Source organism: Herpailurus yagouaroundi, unplaced genomic scaffold (genome assembly GCF_014898765.1).
Source record: "Herpailurus yagouaroundi ecotype Mexico unplaced genomic scaffold, PumYag 100, whole genome shotgun sequence".
Classification (NCBI taxonomy): domain Eukaryota; kingdom Metazoa; phylum Chordata; class Mammalia; order Carnivora; family Felidae; genus Herpailurus; species Herpailurus yagouaroundi.
This window is the reverse complement of record NW_024412391.1, coordinates 11,909,466-11,928,873: the sequence shown is the minus strand read 5'-3', so window position 1 is coordinate 11,928,873 and position 19,408 is coordinate 11,909,466. Positions and strand designations below refer to the sequence as shown.

The following is a 19,408-nucleotide window of genomic DNA, read 5'->3' as shown; positions in this document are numbered from 1 at the left end:
GCGGTGACTTACCAAGTGCATCCCGCCTGCAGGCTCCCTCTGACTTCTTGTTCCCGCTGGGGTTGGAGGGAAGGCTGCCACAGGTGTTTATGGGATTCCAGAAGGGAGAAGGTGAGCTTGTGAGGAAACCGGGAGGGAGGCCGGACACTCACGGGTGTGACTTCCCTCAGGTGCCCCGGAAGGCGGCCCTGCAAAAGGGCAGGAGACGATGACCGTCCTAAGGCCAAGGCGGGGCAAGCAGCTGCTGTTCCTGGGCATCATGACAGTCACGGTGGCGGTCATCTTCCTGCTGTTCTACGCTCTCCTCTGGAAGGCCGGCAACCTCGTGGACTCGCCCAACCTCAGAATCGGCTTCTACAACTTCTGCCTGTGGAACGAGGGCACCGGCTCCCTCCAGTGCCGCCAGTTCCCTGAGCTAGAGGCCCTGGGGGTGCCCCGGGTCGGCCTGGCCCTGGCCAGGCTCGGTGTGTACGGGGCCCTGGTCTTCACTCTCTTCGTCCCCCTGCCCCTCTTCCTGGCCTGGTGCAACAGTAACGAGGCAGAGTGGCGGCTGGCGGGGGGCTTCCTGGCGACGTCCTCCATGCTGCTGGCCAGCGGCCTGGGCCTCTTCCTCACCTACACATGGAAGTGGATCCGGCTCTCCCTCCTGGAGCCTGGGTTTCTGGCTCTGGGCACTGCCCAGGCCTTACTCCTCCTCTTGCTTATGGCCATGTGTGTGTTCCCTCAGAGAGCAGAGGACAAGGTCAAGCTTGACAGCTGCTAGTTCCGTCGAGAGGCTTACGATGGCAAGAGTTCAGTTTGAACTGTGCTCAGAGAAGGTGCCAGAAAACTCATGGGCTGGCATGTCTTCTCAGCCTGTTTCATAGCAAATGCCGGCCTCAAGCTCTGGCAGACGGGACCCACCACAGAGGAGGTGGGGGTACCCAGTGCCGAGAAGGCCAAGGGTGCAGCAGTGGCAGCCGCGGTACCTGCGGCTTGTTAGCATGGTGCTGTCCATCCTTTGGGACTTCCGAGGTTCCCAAGGACACACCACAAAAAGCTCATTGTCACGAGAACTCCTTTAACTGACATAAGGATTCCCATCACGAGGCCTGATTTCTAGGATAATTAGCCACATGTCACACTGGAACCGAGTGAAGGTTCATGGCAACAAAGGGGGGACGTTATGAGAGAGTGCACCTCAGCCTCCCTGGGGCCCTGGTTAGCAGGCTCCCCGTCCCCACGGTGGGTGTGAAGTGACGAGCCCGTCTCCCAAAGGCCCACGAGTGATCCCTGAGGGAGTCACTAAAGACAGAACACGTGGGCACAAAGACAAGCCTTGGTGGCTTTGAAGGTTCTCCCGAAAAGTCTCCCAGACCTGAAGCCAGACAGAACAGGGGCGTCAGCTGGCAAATCGTTCCTAGCATGTGACCTGGGAGTTGGGAACACAAAACGCCGAATCCCTGGGCAGGAGGAAGGTGAAAAGAACTGAGGGGTTCCATACAGATGTCGAGGCCTTCACTTCTCCACCCAGAATTGGAAAGGACATAAACACAGCTCACACTCTGGGGAACTGTTTGTATTTTTCAGCACCTATATATTGGAAAACCTATACAGCAAATGACTGCCTTATTCTGTGCCTGTCAAAAACCACACTGAATAGAGTCAGAAACACGGACTCCGGTGTGATCTTGTCTTTAGGGTCTTCGCAGGGCTCCCGTCCCACTGGCGCTTTACAACTGCCCAGGGACTGAGGCTGAGCCGCCAAGTGGCAGGACGGTGGCCGCCTGGGGGAGGGGGGCTTCCGATCTGCACACGGAGTTTCAAGATCCCACACAGAGCAGAGCACTGTGGGCGGGGCACCTGCCGGGGGTGGGGGTGGGGGGCTGTGCGAGTGACAGGAACTGCGTTCAGAACAGCCGTCCTCCTTAGGGAGAGATCGGGGGGACCAGACGGTGGGGATTCCGGTGCACTTAGCAGCAATGCCTCTTTTTCGCTGAAAATTATTAAGTTGGCTCTTCGGTTCACTAAGTTTGGCCACCATGTCCCCACCTTCCCTGGACCTGGAAGGCCAATAAAACCACGGCCTCCGAGTGGAGAAGGCACAGCGCAGGGAGAAATTCTGACGGAAGCGCATTTGGACTCCTCACTTGCACACACTCAACAGGGCAGCTCCCCAAGGAGGTGACTACCTGCCAGGGAGGAGCGGACGAGGGGAGGAGCGGGAGCAGCTGGCAGGCCCCGGGCGGGAGGGGAGGCCGGCTTCCTCCAGCGCTCTGGGTAGAAAGTCCTGGGAAGCCTGTCCGTTCAGCTGAAAAATATTTCCCTGACGTATTTTAACATGTCCTCGTCCTCCTCGGGGCTTCTGCTGCGGGCAGAGTCAGACCCCGCGGGCCCCTGAGGGCTGTGGCCTGGAGGAAGGGCGTCTTTCTCATTGTCCTCGTCCTCACTTCTGCTCCCAGGAGAGCTCGGTGACGGTGACAAAGCGGAGTGGGCCCGGGACAGCTCCGGCTTATCAGCACCAGCCGGAGTCGGTGGCTCCAAGGGCTGTTCCTGTTTCCGGGCCTGCCAGGTAGGAGAAATGAGGAGCAAAACAGACATCGTGCTATTTCCCGAATGAAATAACCGCCGGCGACACAGAACACATGCGGAAGCCACTGTGAAGCATGTGACCGGCTCGAGCACCGCCCCAAATCAGAGCCTCCCCCTCTCCATCCCCCCACTCCCCGGCCACCCCTCACAGCTCCCGAAGAAGTCAAGACCCACTTGGGAGAGAGGCGGGCAGGGGCCTGAGGAATGGCAGAGTGGAAAAGAAAAATAGGAAAAGCGCATCTGGAAAGGTGGGGGTGACAGAACGGAAGGACCACGGGTACAAAACTTGAGTGTGGGCCTACGTTCTGTCACTTATCGGCTGTGTAACTATGGGAAAGTCCCTGGGTGTTAATATCTTCATCTGTAAAATGGACAGTAATACCTGCAATCACTATCACCGGGTTATTGCAAGGATTAAATGAGGCAACAACCTAGGAAAGCACCTGGTCAACTAGAAAGTACTCCACAACACTAAGGTGGCAGTTACTATTCGCTTCAAAAGCCAGGAGACTTGGGTGGCATTCGGCTGAGAAGTCACCTCACCCACCTGAGACCCTTCAGAGGACGTAAGAGGACGTCCCCTCCACATACCACACACGGTCACCCAGAGAGAGCTGCTCTCCCACCCACGACCACTCCGTCCCCAGGTGTCCAGCCCCAAACATTCAGTGACACCGGACATGGGGAGAGGCCAAGGGGAGCACGAGAAGCGCTAGACAAGGGACAGCTGGACGAAGGGGGATGATGACAGGGTTCCCCAAGGCCGACTGAGAATGCAGGGCGTCTCCTTTATTGCCATTAACCAAGGGCCCGGTCCGGTTTCTGGTCGTGAGAGTAAGAAGAGACACAGTGGCCTTTACCTCAATCAGTATCCCCAGGGCGACATCCACCATTTCGGCCTCACTCATGCAGTACACAGTCCTCGTGGCAGGAAGTCTGAAAGGAAGGCATGATGCTACAGATGGGGACAGATGGGTCTCGGGTCTCCGGTCTCACGAGGGGGGCAGAAAATGAGGGCAAGAGTCCCATTCCCAGGCCTCCCGATTTGCCACGCGCACCTCTGTGGGGCTGAAACCACCCCCCCCCACCTCACCTTCTGCCCGCACCGCAAGACTCAGCGCCAGCAACTGTGACGCCTCCAAACCCTCCCTCCCTCCTCATTCCCCAGGACCCCGACCGGAAGTTGTCCCACCTTGCGGCGGCAGCCCTTGGCATTGCTGCCGATGTCCTCGCTTTCGGGGTCTTCACGGGCACCTGTCTCTTCTCGGCCACCTGGGCTGTCATCCATGTGGGAAGGACCCTCTTTTTATCCCCAGATTTGAAGGTTTCCATCTCTCTTTTCTCTCATGAAGGAAGACGAGTCAGGGCCCAGGCTTAATGACTTGCTTTTCTAATTCAGGATGGGGAACCCCACTCTCATCCGACCGGGAACTTTAGGTCTGTTTGTCCTGCATGGGAGTCACGCTTGAAATCCTACAAAGAACAAAGTCCAGTGAGCTCTAATAAGCTGAGATACTTCCAGTCACCAGCTGAAATTACTGGTCAGGACAGGCCAGAGGTGGACAGCAGGCCCCAGGAGACTAAGATGGCCCATTCCCCTTCTCCCTGCCATCCAAGATGCTCGCTGTCCCCAGGGTGCCTAGCCTACCCTGAAAATCTCTCATGATCTCTCCCTCATCTCCCCAACTCCAGACTTCTCATTTCCTCTACCTTAGTGTGGTTACAGACAACTCCAAGACCATTTTGAGTCCCCGCAAGGTTTAAATGGCCAACACTCCCTCCCTTAATCCAAAAATACTTCTGGGTGGCCACATTTTAGCCAGAAGTAGGGATTAGGAACCACAACCGGACCTGCTCCAGGAAGGAGGTAATCCAGAAGGTGCCCTGACAGCCTGTCTCATCTAACCTGGTCTCTCTTCTCCCCACCCCCCACTTACCACCGCCACAGCCCCTCCCCCTACAGCTCAGTCCCCACCCAGGGACTCGGGGTGCAAGTCTCACCCTTCCACCTGGCAGTCCACTCTGAAAGCAGTCCAGCTCCGCCTACGGAGGCTCTTACTGGAGCAGAGGTTTGCCTAGAAAAGGGTCAACCAGGAATAAGCGATCCCTCTCTGAATCACAGTCATTTATTGCTCATCTTAGAAGACTGTTTACAACTTAAGAAAAAAAAATGAGCATGACGTGATCCTAACCTGTCCGGCCAGAGGGCAGAGCTTGGCCAGTGTACCTGGTTGCTGTCAAAATTCAGGCAGTGATGATAGCCGACTGTTCCCACAACTACCCGAGCCCTGCTAACCGTCAGGCGCAGACACAGCCCCGCAGTCAGGCACACCGACATTTATTCCACCCGCAGGCAGATATTATCAAGCCCATTTTTACAAACGAGGAACTGACAGCAATGTGCCCAAGGTTCCAAAAAAAAAAACAAAAACAAAAACGGAACGGCCAGCCAGTCCTCGCAGCCGGGTGCTGCAGACCGAACCCTGTGCCTAAGGGCCGCCGCGCTACCGGGGCTCCGAGAAGCGCAGAGCCCGCGCTACCTGGGTGAAACCCGGCCCCGCCGGCTCGTGACGTGCCCGACGCTCCCCAAGCAAGGCCCGCCCCGCTCTCGGGGACCCTGCGCCACCGGGGCCGCGGCGAGACGCGTGCCAACCTGCGGGGGACGAGGGCGGAGCGGAAGCACGCGGACAGCCACGTGAGGCCTCGCCGGCCGCGGAAACGGCCGTGACCGTCTCCTCCGGGCCCGCAGGCTCGCGGCCCCGTCACTCGGGATACGGCGGGGCGGAGCCGAGTCCCGGACCACGCGCCCCTCCGGCCCGGCCCTCCAGCCTCCCGGGCCCGCGCGCTGCTCTCGGCTTCCGGGGCGGGCCCGAGAGGCGGCGCGGGGCGGCTGCGCGGACCCACACCCCACCCACACCTGGCAGGCCGGAGGGACCCGGCTCGGCCCCGCGCGCACCTCCTCCGCCCCGCGCGGCCTCGCCACTTCCGGCCCCCGGCGCGCCCCCTGCAGGCAGCCCGCGCAGTCGGCGTCCCCGTCTCCAGCCCGAGCGGGAGTCGCCAGCCGTCCCGGGGCCGCGACACTCTCTCCTTGACCCGGCTCTCGCTCTCGTTGGGCTCCTCTGAACCCTCATCTAGGCCCTGCCTCTGGAGCTTCCCTGCTCCTCTCTGCATTGTCCAATTTTCGCAAGCATCCTACCAAGTCATTTTAGCCAGGAGCCCCACCCTCCAATCCTGATCGCCCTCAAATTTGGGCGGGCTCCTCATTTTTCACCATTCCCCAGGTAATGTCGGATCGCCTAGATTGCCTTCAGCAGGAATCCTGGTTGCCGAGTTTAGCGAGTTCCAACCCTTCCCCTCCCCCCACCTCCCACGCCCCCTTTACCTTTGGTGATTCCTCTTAGCAGCTTTCCATCCACTCTTTGGCTATAAAGTCCCTTTCCCTCTTGTATTCAGAGTTAAGCCTGATGGCTCTCCCTTACTATAAAACCCAATTGTAATACACACCCTTGAATAAAGTCCGCCATTAAGTTTTTAACAAGTGTCAGTAATTTTCTATTTAATAGAATATTTTTTCTTTAACAGTCCCCAAACATGGCTCCAATTGAGGTCTGCTAGTCGGATTTTAATATTAGAGTGTCAATTCCTGAGCCCCCAAATCAGAAATTAGGGTGAGGGGAGGAGGGCCTGCATTTTTTTAAGGCTCAGGATTCCCACAGGGACCAAGTCCAACTCTCGCTGCTGGGGTGTAGGCATCCCAGAAGGAGGGCGTACAGGGTGAGACCCTCAGGTGTAGGAAAAGAAATTATCTTAAAGTAAGTAGGTGTCACTAACACTTAACATTCAGATTGGTGGCCAGGTGTTCCCTTGTCCAACCCGGCAGCTCCACAAAGCTTCCCAGGAGTCCCCAGTGTTTGCGTTCAGCCTAATGCGAGCACTGTGGTGGACACGTGGAGCTAGCATCTAGCTTTAATTAAAAATCACACTCAGTTTGGGGCCCCTGGGTGGCTCAGTTAAGCATCAGACTTCGCTCAGGTCATGATCTCAGGGTTCCATGAGTTCAAGCCCCGGGCGGGGCTGACCTCCCTCCCCTCCCTTCTCTGTCTCTCTCCCTCCCCCTCACTGCCCTCCTCTGCCCCTTGCTCACTTGTGCCTTCTCTCTCTCAAAAACAAAGTCACACTCAGGGCTACCTGGGTGGCTCAGTCAGTTGGTTTCAACTCAGGTCATGATCTCACTGTTTCATGGGGTAGAGCCCCAGATAGGTTTCTGCGCATGCTTGGGATTCTCTCTCTCTCCCTGCCCCTCCTTCACTCGTACTATCTCTGTCCCTCTCAAAATAAACTTAAAAAAAAATTTTTTTTTTTAAAATCACAGCATACAGCAGCCTCAAAGAGGCCAGCAAAGAGACCCCAGGTCGCAGATGTGACAGACATGACAAAAACACAGAGGAAACTTCTCCCACCAGAGGAACCTTCTTCTACTGCATGAGGTAAAAGGATGATTATAACTGCCCATCTGGCCCCAAAATATGAAATTATCAAGACACCATCTGCAATGTGATTTGCAACAGATCCGCCAATGGAATAATTACCCTCCGCAGGCCAGAGGTGCACAACTGTGGACCTTGATCCGAAGCTTGGAAACTCCCTACCCTGAAGATCTCTACTAAGTTGTGTGGCGCTTTTGGTTTCTCTAAAGCACGTTCACCTGCTGGGCCAGGAGAGTTTAACTCAATCAAGGCTTGAAGAGATAAACCAATGGTTTCAAGTCACAAAACCAACCAGTCCAGCATCGAGGTCACCTGGCTGCAGGCTGTACCCGGACTCTGCCTGCAGTCTTTCCAGGGCGACCACACCAGGGGCAGGACCCACCTCTCTGGTTCCTCAGAAGTATTAGAACCACTGACCTCCAGGGTCCTCTGCTCTCAAGCTGGGAGCCAGAACAAACCCAAGTCTAACTGGTGAAGCGTCATTTTTTTTGTGTGTGAATGAAAGAAAATACTTATCAGCGGAACCACTCCCCCCATATGTGCCTCCCTGAAACTTCTTCCCAGCAAGCCGAAAAATGAGGTCTGAGAAGGAGGAAACCTTTGTGCGTCTGCATAGAAGCTGCTTGAAGGGAGAGAAGCCCAGGCAGGGGAGAGAACACCCGAGCGGTGGCATCTGGATGGGTTGAAGCGAACCGCTGAAGTGCTCTGAAAGCCGTGCTCCTGGGGCCAAGAGGAGGCGGCAAGCAGACCGGTCCTGAGGACAGCGAGGGGCGTGCAGCCTGGGCCAGAGCCGGGGTCCACACCTGCACCAGGGACACAGGCTCCAGGGCCCGAGGCTGGACTGGCTTGATGGCTTCCCCGCTACCCTGCCCTTGCCCCAAATAAGGGGAGGGGTCTTGCTGGGGTTCTGGGTAGGTGCCAAGCAGCTATTGTGAAGAAGGGAAATTTCAAGTTTTGACACGTTTTACTGGAGGATGAAAGCGCATCCTGGAGGGGGTATGGGCGCGACCGAGAGGAAGGCCAGGGTGAATGCATCCTGACGAGCCCTCAGGATGGCGCGAAGACTGGGGAGAAGCAGGCCAGGAGGGGGCAGGTTTCCGTATTTGCTCATTTCAAAAGGGTTTGGGTTTTGTGTTTTTAGGCAGTGCTGTGGAAACCCACACAATCCTAAACTGAACTGAAAACAAATGCCCAGAGCATAAAGGAAAAGACAGAAGACACAGCTTTTCAAGTGTTTCTTTGCAATCCTTGATGACGTTTCGGTAGCAGTGGAGACAGTACTGACGAGAGAGAATGGGTACAAGATAGAAAGTGAGACAAAACTTTGAAGTTCAACAGGCCATGTTCTCACTCGAACGAAACATATGACCGCTTCTTAAACGTCCTACAGCATCGCTGGGGGACGTGAACAATTTGCTGTTTCAGTGCAGAAGATGGGGAAACTGTAAATGGAGAGTCTTGGTTTTCTTCGTTTGAGTAGAGGGTCACCAAGGTAGAAATAGGTAAAAATGTGTAAGTCACTACTTCTTAGTCTCTGGTGTTCTCTCATAATGGAGCCACATAAATACCTACTTTCCTCCACATCCCAGGAGAAGGGTGCCAAGGCGTCAGCACCAACTTCTTCCCGATTTTCCGTAAGTAGGTAACAGGCCCGCGCCTGGCCCGCCTCAGATGGAAAAGGCAAGCTAGGGAGACCCGCTCCGGTGCTCTCGCTGTTCACCAGCAGAGGGCGCTGGCACCGGGCTCCGGTCAACCTCAAGGATGTGAAGTTGACAGAACGACAGGAGCCCCAGTGGCAGAGGGACAGGGAAACCGAGTGCAGAAGGCGGCCGGGAGCAGAAGCCTGGGACCCTAACCTCATCCCGAGAAGCTCCACCGACGCAGGGAAGAAAAGGAACGCTGTGACCTGACTGGAGCTCAAAGAAACAGAACAGCACATGCCACAGCTGGCCAGCGTGGTGCGGGAGAGGCCGTCCTACCCCGAAGGTGGAGCAAACCTCCCCCAAGGCTCAGCCCTGCAGCAGTGGGCGCGCAGGGGAGGCTTGCGGCTGACCGGCTCCCAGCGGGAACACGTGCCTCTTCAAGGACAAGGGGTGAAGGGACACGCTCTGCTGCACACACACATTCCAGAAAGAGATACCAGGTGACCGCGAGAGCATTCTTTTTTTAAAAAAATGATGAAAAACGAGCAAATATATACAAAATACTGTCAATCTCTCCTGGGCCAACAGAGCAGCCATCACGATGCGTCTCCTGCCCCCGGAGCCTCCTGCCCCCGGAGCAGGCCTGCGGCACAGCCCAGCCTGTGGGTCTCCGGGGCACTCGTGCCACGGCTCCGTGTGGCTCCCGTCCAGTCTCTCCCTGAAGACTCCCCGCACTGGCAAGGAGTGGAAGCAGACTGCCCTGTCTTCCCGTCCCATCTCCCCACACCCCCCAGAATAATACTGCTTCCGTGGGCATCCCTCGGATTGGGCCCCATCAGAGTTTATGCGCCAGGAGGGTGGTCAGCTTGATCTTGCCATCCATGGAGGCAGTGAGGCATGTCCCACAGTCCATGGCGGTGCTCCAGTCCACAGTGACCACGGGGGCTCGGTGGCCGCCCAGGCTCAAGCAGCTCTCCAGAACCTTCTCATCCCCACCCAGCTGCAAGACAAGAGAGGCGGCGTCAGCAGGCACTGTTCACAAACACAACTACTTTATTCACCAAACTGCCTCGAGCCTGGTGGCTGCTACCCCAATCTGAGGACATGCCCGGGCACACATGCCCACCTTTCCAGAAGATCTCAGTTTAATTTCTTGGGCCAGGAAGCGCCTTCCCTACCTCAACTATAGTTACTCCTTCGTCTCAGTTGGAAAACAAGATCATACGTTCTCAAGGACCAGAGAATTTTCTCTGCCACCTTTAACCGGCACCCCCCACCCAGTTCTTTTCCTACATGGTTTACCGCTCCCCAGCATTAGATCCTGGATCTGCTGCTCGGCTGCCCTTTTGCTTCCCGCAGGAATGCGAGCTGCGGCGCCCAGCACAGTGCTGGCACAGGCAGGCCCCTGAGGACACATGCACAGGCTCCCCCTCTCCCACCAAGCCCACAGCTATGAAGAGTCAGCAGGTAACGAGGAAGGGGAAGCCAGGAACACGATGAATAATGATTAATCCGGCTATGGATAACACCCAGGAGTAGGACGCAGAAGTCTCTGGCCTTTGTGGAGAAAACATCTTTAAAAGTCATAACTTGTTTAAAAAATACATCAATATCAAATAAAAAAATAAATTTAAATCATAAGTTGTTTAAAGATCATAAAAACAGGATCCAAAGTCCATTATATTCCTTAAGTAAGTTAGACCCCATAACTGGCATTTCAAAAATTGTACAGAGGGAAATCTTCGGACCCATTAATTGGTTACAGAGCACGTCTGACTGCAAATCATCAGGCCATAGTGACCACAGAGGCTTGGTGGCCACCCAGGCTCAGGCAGAAACCCAGAACCGTCTCATCCCCACCCAGCTGCAGGAGGACAGGAGAGGAGGAGGCATTTGGGACAAATGACAAAGGCTGATTGGGACAAATGACAAAGGCTGATCGGGACAAATAACAAGTGACAAAGGCTCATCGTTACAAATACACAAACACATGCAACACACATAAAATCATACAGAGAGCGAAGTATAACCTAACTGAAACTCAATTTTTAAATAAACTACAATTAGGCTTGCAAACAGAAAGCTCTTATTTTTACAGCATCTCCCAACAGCAATTACAAGAACCTGCAGAGCTAATTTTAAGAAGGCCAAGAGCCACTAGACACACCATGTGTGGAAAAGAGGAGCCTCACTGATGGTAAACCCAGATGTCCCAGGGCCACGCTCCAAGCCAACGGTCTAGAAGGCTCCTGACACTCCATCTCCAGAGTCCTCCTTACACCCCATCCCATTCAAGTGCTCTCACGTGCCTTTATCTCTGTGGGGCCCCAAGGCCTGCCTTCCTCCCTGTCTCTCCTCTGGCCTCAAATCCATAGCCCACCCCCCACAACCTGCCAGGGAATCTTCCCTGAGGACTCGGCCCCTGCCCAGCTCCCTCCCCTCAGAACCCCAACACCGCCCTGTCCCTGGTGGTGGTGTCTCGAGTGTGAATCCCAGAAGAACAGGATCGCGCTCTCTCCCCCACGTGCACTCCACAGCGCCTAGACCAACAACTGCGCACAGCTTCTGTCCACACCACGTGCGGTCCACTGACTGCTGAGCCATGGCAACGAGGGCATGGAGAGCCCCCAAGCAGAGGACATTCCACCTGTGACTCTATCCCTACAGCCTAAATACCACCGTTAGGCAAAGAGTTAACAGTGAGGCTAAGAATTGGTTTGTGTGGTTACCATAAACATATGCTTAGGCTACAACTCAAATCCTCATCACTAGTCTGTTTGATAATATTAGTAAAATACAAGATGTTTATAAATTCATACAATTATATTTTACAAAGTACATGAACCAGAGAAACTCGGACACAAGAATTAAAACAAGCGTGTAAACTGAGGGACGAAACCAAAGCGGACAACTTACATCATGCTGTGATCAATCACACCCCCAGATTTCTGCTTTGGCCATGGGACTGGAATATCCATGATCCATGGGATCCCCAATAAACTAATAAATCTATACCACGTTAGAGTAACTGAAGCAGACCACAGAAAGCTCTTGCTTGCGTGAGGCATGTTCCCCAACCCAACACTCTTTCCAACCCTTCTCCCTATTTCTTCATGTTTTCTGTAATAGGTATTATTCCCAAGGAATAAAAGCAGAAAAGGTCCAGAATCTGCAAATGGACAAGCAGAGAAAAGGACAGGCGTGCCATACTCTGTGCCCGGCCTGCAGCAAGGAGACCCCAGGAGCTATCCATCCGGGGTCAGAGGCTTCTCTGGGGCCACACAGGGCAGGGAGAGGGATGGAGGCCCATGCTCAGCCTGGCCCAGACCTCCAGGGGGGACCTCCCTGCCCACCGTGACAGCACCCCCACCCCCGGTACCTTGTAGATGACTCCACCCGTGGCAGAACACGTCAACATGTAATTTCCCTCCGAGTCAAAAGCGAAGAGTCGGCCCCGGGGAACTTGAACCTGCTTGTAGCCGCTGTAACCTGACAGCACAAAGGGGCCCGTGGCGTCGGCAGGGAGGGTGTACTCAGACACCTTCAGGCCACTCTTGTGGATGTTCCACTGGATGAACTGCAACCACAAAGCACAACCTGAATGCTCTTCCAGCAGGAGCTGGCCGTGGCTCCCCGGCACCCAGCCCGGGAGGAGGAGCAAAGGTGGATCCCAGAGCAGAGGCCGTGGGTCTACAGCCCACCAGGAAAGGTGGCGGGATGACCCCTCAGTGCATCCCTGCCCAACACAACTTAAACATTCTTTGAGAGAAGAACATCTAGAAAGAGTCTGTAACTTCACATGAGAGCCTGGGCTTTCTCTCTGGCCTGACTCCAGGAGAGGAAAAGGGCAGGCAGCTGCCGTTGTTTGGGTTCCTGTCTCTGAAGCAGGGGAATGCTCCAAGCGATCATGACTATTACTGCTGATTATTGTTGTTGTTTCTAGGGTTAGAACCCAACCAGATTTTTCTGACTTAGAAGCGAAGAGAGGACACATCCCAAATATCTTCCCGATGTCTCCACATTGTTATCAACTGAACACGTGCAGTATCATCATCAACTAGCTTCACGCACTATAGTGTATATAGTCCTTTAGCCTACATCACGGACGGGCCCGTCTGACCACCTCTTACCTGAGAGTCCTACTCACATAAATAGGAAGTCAAGCTCTAATTTAAAACTCCCTTCCCACAGTTTTCAAATGAAGGGCTTATTTTGTAATTACAGTTTTCAATGAATACTACAGGTACATCGTATAAAATCCAAACGTACCGGAGGGTGCACAAGAAAACCAAGACTTTCTCCCACTTCTGCCTTCCTGCCTCCCACCCCCAGCTCCCTTTCGACAGGTCCTAATGTGTCTTTCCAGAAAGAATAGACAAGGGGGCACTTCTCTTTGCTTTTATCCCCGGCTTATTTTACCTTTCTTGACTCCACTCAGGCCTATCCGCACTGACTCTAGGAAGCAAACTCTACACGTGATGCTGTGACCACCCAACCGCCAAGGTCAATGCAGCACAGCCCGGCCCTAATCTGGACGCCGCTAATGCACCTATAGTGGGAAGAGTCACTTCTGCTACAAGGAGGGAGGCTGGGTTCTTCCCTTTCATAACCGCCAGCTCCCACTAAACTTGTGCAAACCTCACAATGGTCCTAGGAGACTGGTTACTACTATACCCCTATTACACACAGGACACGGTGAGGCAGAGAGGGGCCCAAGGTCACAGTGCCAGTAAAGGGCACGGTCAGGATTCATCTCACCCCCCACGCTTCTCTGGTGCTCTCTGGAATCTCAGATGGCTAACCCAGCGGAAGGGAAGTTCCCGATCCAAATCCGCTCCCACCTACCTTCCCATCCTCGCCGATACTGTACACGGTGTTCTCGTCGTAACTGAACTCCACAGAATAGACCTCCCCGCAGTGGGCCTTCCAGCTCATGGCGCACTCGTGCTGCTGCATATCTGAGGCAATGAGGTGCCGCTAAGACCCCCGCCCGGGCCCCGGGGAGGCATCCGCCCCTGACAGAAGGGCAGAAGCTGTTCTGGAGGCAGAGGGCCTCCTGGAAACTACAGGTATCTCGGAGCTGAGCCCTGCCAAAAAGGCCTTTCAGTTTGCTAGTTCTCTCCGCCAATGTATTAATCGTCTGTTTAACAAATGTAAAATAGAAGCTTTTAACACTGGGTCAAAAATGAGGTTCAGGAATCTCTTGGCAGAGCCTGAGCTCCTCTGGGGAGCCCAGAAGTTGAGGGGGACACACAAATCCTTCCTAGGAGGCCTCCCACCGCTTCCTAGGTAACTTCCCACCAGGGCGCTTGGGGGATCTGCTGGACACAGTCCCTAGTTCCCTCCCAGACTCTCTGACCCGGAGTCTCCAGAGGCAGGTCTGCCTCGGGGATCCTCAAACGGCGACACACCTTTACCAGGAGAACGCACGAGCCACGCCAAGCGGACGGCACGGCATTACTCTCACGTGTCCTCCTGGATCTCACTCAGGCCATAGGACTCGGATCAAACAGTCCGGACTCAAGGACTGCTGAGCCCCAGCACTCCCGAGGCCGACACTGACCGTGTGCAAGGTGACTGGTTCCGGAGGTTTTGAAAAGAGCAGACTCGGACCAAAGTTAAGCTCTATTTCAAGCATCTTGAATTGGGCTTCTGCAGTAGCCTCTAGTCCAGCCGGCAAAAACCCAACTCTCTTCTCTGAGACACCGGAGGAGGGGACCAGACTGCCGTGAGCACACCCACTTACCAAACAGGCGGATGACACCATCAGCCGCCCCTGTGACCAGCAGGTTCCCATTGTGATTGAAGGCCGTGCAGTTGATGGCAATGGGCTCGGGGTCCAGGGAGAACTGGAGCTAGTTACAAACAAAAACCAAAACAAAAAACAACTAACTAAATTGGAAACTGTGAAACAGTAACAACGCGAAATTCAAAATAGGTTGTCTGCAAGGGCAAGGGGGCCAAGAATGCAAAGGCACACAACAGCATAAAAAGTGTTGAAGGTTCCACTTTCAAACTGTGACAATATGTGCGGGTTCACGTTACAGCTTCTCTTCTCATTACCCTGTATACCTTCGATTGCAACACTCTTTTGTACGTACTCAGTATTTCATTAAAACTCTGAGGATAACAAGTGAACAAAAAATTACGGGAAGTGCTTTTGAGGAAAAGAACGAGATTAAGAAGGATCTAATTAAACCGGAGAAGGGAAAGCATCTAAGAGACACTGGAGGACAGAGGTCTGCCAGACTGAGTGGCATAAGAACTCTCTGGAGAGGGGAGAGCACGTGGATAGGGCCTGCGGCCGCAGGACACTCCACGAGGCCGAAGGGCGGGGACGGCAGACCGTGCAAGGCCCTGGGCCAGTGTGGGTGGGAAATCTGGAAGAATGGAGCGGTGGGACATGCCACAGGGTCTGCCATTCCCCCCAGTGGGCGGGCCGGGGGCGCGAGTCTAGGGTGCGTCCCTGGAAGTGCAGAGGGCAGAAACACTCTGCAGGTGGGGCCGTCTGCTCACGGACTGACCACGTGGAGTGAGGGAGAAGGACGGCTCCAGACAGGCACCCGTTTCTCAGTGGAGCACATCTGGCAAGATGAGGAAAACTAGAGAGGAGAACAGACGTGGCAGGACACGGTGGTCAAGAATTCAGGCGTGGCCCTGAAACCTGAGCTCCAGGGAGACCCCTTGCTGGGAACATACACCACTTCTACAGGCAGACGCAGGGAGGTGCGAACTGGACCCTCGGAACACGGCCCGTCTACAGAACAGGGACCCTTCCCAGTGTCCAGTGACATCAGAAAACCATTTGTTCGAGGCAAGGGCCATGCCATGTTTGTGTCCCAAAACTAACTTTAATGAGCAACGTCACCGCCTTTTAAACGTGTGAGTTTACACATCCTTTCTCTCTCTAGGGGCTGAGGGTCACAGCCGCGGGAATCTGCCACTTTAGGTGGGAACCGTCCTCGGCTCCTGAGGAAGGTGGGCCACGTGGCCCACAAGTCAGCTTTCACGTAGCTGTCACTTCTCAAGAACACGCATGTGTCCTCACCTCTTTCAGCTGCTGCTGTCATTTTCATGAAATACTAAGCTAATGGAATCAGAAAGAGAGTCCACATCTGTCTTCTAAAAACTAAGCCACTTGAATGTCTAATAATAAGCGAAAGAAGGTAATGCGAAAATGCCGTAAGATCCCAGCTACATGGCATTATGGAAAACGCAAAGCTACGGGGACAGTACAAAGGTCAGCGGCTGCCAGGGTTTGGGGGGACGTGGTAGGACAAACGGGAGGTGCACAGAGGGTTTTTAGGCAGTGAAAACGGCCTGTGTGATACTACAGTGGTAGGTACCTGTCCTCATACATTTGTCCAATCCCTGAGAACGTACAACACCAAGACTGAGGCCTGAGATCAACTCTGAACTTTAGGGGATTGGGCTGTCACTGCAGATGCTCTGGTGGGGGACGCAGCAGGGGTGCGTCTGGTGGGGGACGCAGTTGGGGGCAGGGGGCATGTAGGAGACCTCTGTACCTTCCTCCCAATTTTGTTGGGAACCACAACTGCTCAAAAAATTTTTAAAGCTTTTCAATATAAACAAAAGTAAACAAATTTTATAAGCCACAAGGGCCCTCTGATAGGCTGCGTATGACTTCTCAGCCGGGGCACAATTCTCAATGACTTAAGTCGCGAGCCAGCTGCCCAACCCGAGTGTTACTGCTTTTCAACACTTCCACTCCGAACCCGCCTCACAAATCAAAATCAGAGGAGACCAGAGCAAAGAGAGGAGGCGGCTCATCGGAAAGGCGGGACAGCGAGCCCGGAGTGTGACCCCACACAGACCCACGGGGAGACCCACAGGGGCAGGGCCTGCACCTGCTGCTTCATGGTTTTCGTGTCCCACAGCAGCAGCTTGCCGGGAACCTGGTCAGTACCCTTGCTGCCGGTATCCGGAGCCGAGAAGTCCACCTGGGAAGCGAGGCTCGGAGCCGCGGCCGAACAGACGAAAGAGGCCCCGTTGGGGCTGCACGCGAGAGACAGGATTCTGCAACACACGCGGGGCTGGGTCAGCACTCCGCCGGCCCCCGGAGGCTGGTCCTGCCACAGAGACGGGCCAAAAGGCCCGGCGCAGAAGCAGGCCCCCCCACAGAGCACGGCAGGGGTGGGCAGTGGCCTCCCACTCACCTGGGCATGTCGTCGTTGATGCTGATCTCACAGAGATTCTTCTTGGCTTCTGTGTCATAAAGACGCACTGTCCCCACACCACTGCCCAGCAGGAGCTAGAATTGAGAAGGGGTGGGAGGCACGAAGGACAGCACGGGGGGGGGGGATGTGTCAGGGAGGAGCACTGCGGGGCTGGGCCCACTCCTGTGAGGGGTAGGTCTGGGCAGGCAGTAGGGGCGAGGCCCACTTAAACACACCTCCACGCAACCAGGTGATATCTGGCTACAACGGACCTCATTTAAAAACTACATGAAGGGGCGCCTGGGTGGCGCAGTCGGTTAAGCGTCCGACTTCAGCCAGGTCACGATCTCGTGGTCCGTGAGTTCGAGCCCCGCGTCGGGCTCTGGGCTGATGGCTCAGAGCCTGGAGCCTGTTTCCGATTCTGTGTCTCCCTCTCTCTCTGCCCCTCCCCCGTTCATGCTCTGTCTCTCTCTGTCCCAAAAATAAATAAACGTTGAAAAAAAAAAATTTTTTTTAAACTACATGAAGACCGGGGCGTCTGGGTGGCTCAGTTGGTTAAGCATCTGACTTTAGCTCAGGTCACAATCTCGCAGTCCATGAGTCTGAGCCCCGTGTCCGGCCTGTGTTGACAGCTCAGAGCCTGGAGCCTGCTTTGGATTCTGTGTCTTCCTCTCTCTGCCCCTCCCCTGCTCATGCTCTGTCTCTCTCTCTCTGTCTCTCTCTGTTTCTCTCTCAAAAATAAAGATTTGAAAACTTTAAAAAAAATTACGTGGAGACCTTAGAGGTGACCTTGAACAGAAACAAAACTACAGAAGGCATCTACGAACTGGGAGAGAGAGAGAGAGATCACCTCAGATACACCTGGAAAGGTGCCGGCTGATTAAATGAGATGCTCTGATCTTCGCTCCCTGTCAGTTTTAAATGTCAGTTGTTCCCGTCCTTCCTTCCTCATCTACCCGCCACCACCGGCAGCCTGCCGGGCCTGGGTGAGGCCCCGTTTGCATGTTCTGGGGACAGCTCTGGCTCTGGGCCTGTAAAGGTCTCCAGGAAAAATACAAGAGGCTATCCTTGCCTTCAGGCATTTGTGACTGATTGGGTAAAAAGCTTAAAAGATAATAATGGGTAATGCCAGAAGAAGAACCAGAGGCAGGTCTGAGGGTGTCCCCCAGGAATAGTACCTATATTCTAACTTCAAATTCATACTGGCAGATAACACTTGTATAGGCTAAGTCCTGAGATCCTAGTAGCATAAGGATAATCCCTGCAGGTTGTCAAAAATTATTCAGAAAAACAATGAGGTTTGTCCCTTGGGCTGCCTTGCATCATCTCCTCAAAACAGAATACAAGGAAAGAAAACACTTAAATCAACTTGACCTCTTCAACTGCAAATCCTCTCTCAAGTATTAAAAACGTCCACAAAGAAAAAGAGCGCCGTGCTAACAGCACTGTAGTAGACGTGTGGGGACCCCAAATAGGACACCATCCCCACCAGCTTCAGCCATTTCCCAGAGGGCCTGGCCCGGGGAGGGGTCTTGCAGGAGGAGGGGCAGCTGGGAACATCTGTGCTGGGCTGTCAGAGGGGACAGACGACAGGAGCTGATGGGGGAGAGCAGGGGGCAGGAGAGACACTCACCAACTGGCAGGAGCGTCCTGCAGGTCCCACGACCATCTGATTTCAATTCTTGCTAATCCAATAGCTTCCCTGCCACCCCCAAGCAGGAGCCCTGATCGGACAGTCTGGATGTGTGCCCCCCCCCGACTCCCAGGAAGAGAGAAGGGAGGGGTCTGGCCTAGCTGCCTCGGCTCAGCCACTGGTGTCAGAAGCTGGAAACTCCTCACTTAGACCGCAATGAGGCACGCATCGCTCGTCACTCACCAGCCTGTCCCGCTTGGTGGCCCACTCCAGAGAGAGCAGCGGCGACTTGGAAATGGAGGACGCTTTGGTCTGCATGATGGGATTGAAGGACCATACTTTGATGACCCCGTCCACATCTAAGCTGGCGACCCTCCTCCCCGAGCAGTCCACTCTAAGACGGGAGAGAGAAGGAAGCGGTTACCATCCTTGCCTCAGCGCACCGTCCTCTTCAACTAGTGCCCAGATTGCTTTGCTGACTTCTCAACTGTTTCTCAAACTGCCTACACGCCAAGGATGGGTGTGGACTACTTCTAGAAGTATTCATGTGTTTGGTCGCCCAGGAACTGCTTACAAAGGACCTAGTATGTGCTGAGCCCTGTGGTCCACAACGGGGACAGAACAGCAGGGAAGGTAGGCACGGCCCCGGCCCCGAGCACTGGGGTGCCTCCTGCATCACACTCCAGAGCCATCGGCTCCCGGGGCAGGGAGGACACTCGTTGTCTGAAAACTACCTTCCGTGAGGGCTTCTTATAAAGGTCAAGCTTTTACCACGTGTGACTAAAAACTTGTCCGTGATAAATATTTACCTAAAAGTACAAACGTGAGACAAATTAAAATGAAGTCTTAGGGAGTTCCAATAAAAGGTAGCCTATTCTGAGACTCCAGAGTCCCACA

The 19,408-nt window shown here is 54.5% G+C and overlaps 3 protein-coding genes across 12 annotated transcripts in view; 1 reads left to right on the top strand and 2 right to left on the bottom strand.

Moving 5' to 3' along the window:
* TMEM140 (transmembrane protein 140) overlaps nucleotides 1-1,657 on the top strand; it is a 14,945-nt gene extending 13,288 nt beyond the window's left edge. For all 3 annotated transcript variants that reach the window (XM_040471909.1, XM_040471907.1, XM_040471910.1), the window contains one exon: nucleotides 171-1,657. In XM_040471909.1, coding sequence (XP_040327843.1) covers nucleotides 209-763 — 555 coding nt within the window. In that variant the 5' untranslated portion in view covers nucleotides 171-208 and the 3' untranslated portion in view covers nucleotides 764-1,657. The remainder of the gene's footprint in view (nucleotides 1-170) is intronic.
* Nucleotides 1,545-5,549, bottom strand: CYREN (cell cycle regulator of NHEJ). Of its 8 annotated transcripts, none has more exons than XM_040471899.1 (5): nucleotides 4,764-5,099; nucleotides 4,573-4,646; nucleotides 3,764-3,917; nucleotides 3,432-3,507; nucleotides 1,545-2,544 (listed from the first exon to the last, which is right to left on the bottom strand). In XM_040471899.1, exons 1-5 carry the CDS (start codon nucleotides 4,907-4,909, stop codon nucleotides 2,287-2,289), a joined length of 708 nt encoding a protein of 235 aa, XP_040327833.1. In that variant the 5' UTR covers nucleotides 4,910-5,099; the 3' UTR covers nucleotides 1,545-2,286. The 8 variants fall into 8 exon arrangements, with proteins under 8 accessions (XP_040327833.1, XP_040327840.1, XP_040327836.1 ...); XM_040471902.1 differs by lacking the exon at nucleotides 4,764-5,099 and adding an exon at nucleotides 5,489-5,549 and having other exon boundaries at nucleotides 2,287-2,544; nucleotides 3,764-4,044; XM_040471905.1 differs by lacking the exon at nucleotides 4,764-5,099 and adding an exon at nucleotides 5,225-5,352 and having other exon boundaries at nucleotides 2,287-2,544.
* Nucleotides 5,550-9,202: 3,653 nt separating this feature from the next.
* WDR91 (WD repeat domain 91) overlaps nucleotides 9,203-19,408 on the bottom strand; it is a 28,233-nt gene continuing 18,027 nt past the window's right edge. Inside the window, exons 9-15 of the mRNA XM_040471898.1 lie at nucleotides 18,755-18,905; nucleotides 16,879-16,973; nucleotides 16,570-16,738; nucleotides 14,448-14,556; nucleotides 13,547-13,659; nucleotides 12,081-12,278; nucleotides 9,203-9,701 (exon numbers count right to left, since the gene is read on the bottom strand). Coding sequence (XP_040327832.1) covers nucleotides 9,537-9,701; nucleotides 12,081-12,278; nucleotides 13,547-13,659; nucleotides 14,448-14,556; nucleotides 16,570-16,738; nucleotides 16,879-16,973; nucleotides 18,755-18,905 — 1,000 coding nt within the window. The 3' untranslated portion in view covers nucleotides 9,203-9,536. The remainder of the gene's footprint in view (nucleotides 9,702-12,080; nucleotides 12,279-13,546; nucleotides 13,660-14,447; nucleotides 14,557-16,569; nucleotides 16,739-16,878; nucleotides 16,974-18,754; nucleotides 18,906-19,408) is intronic.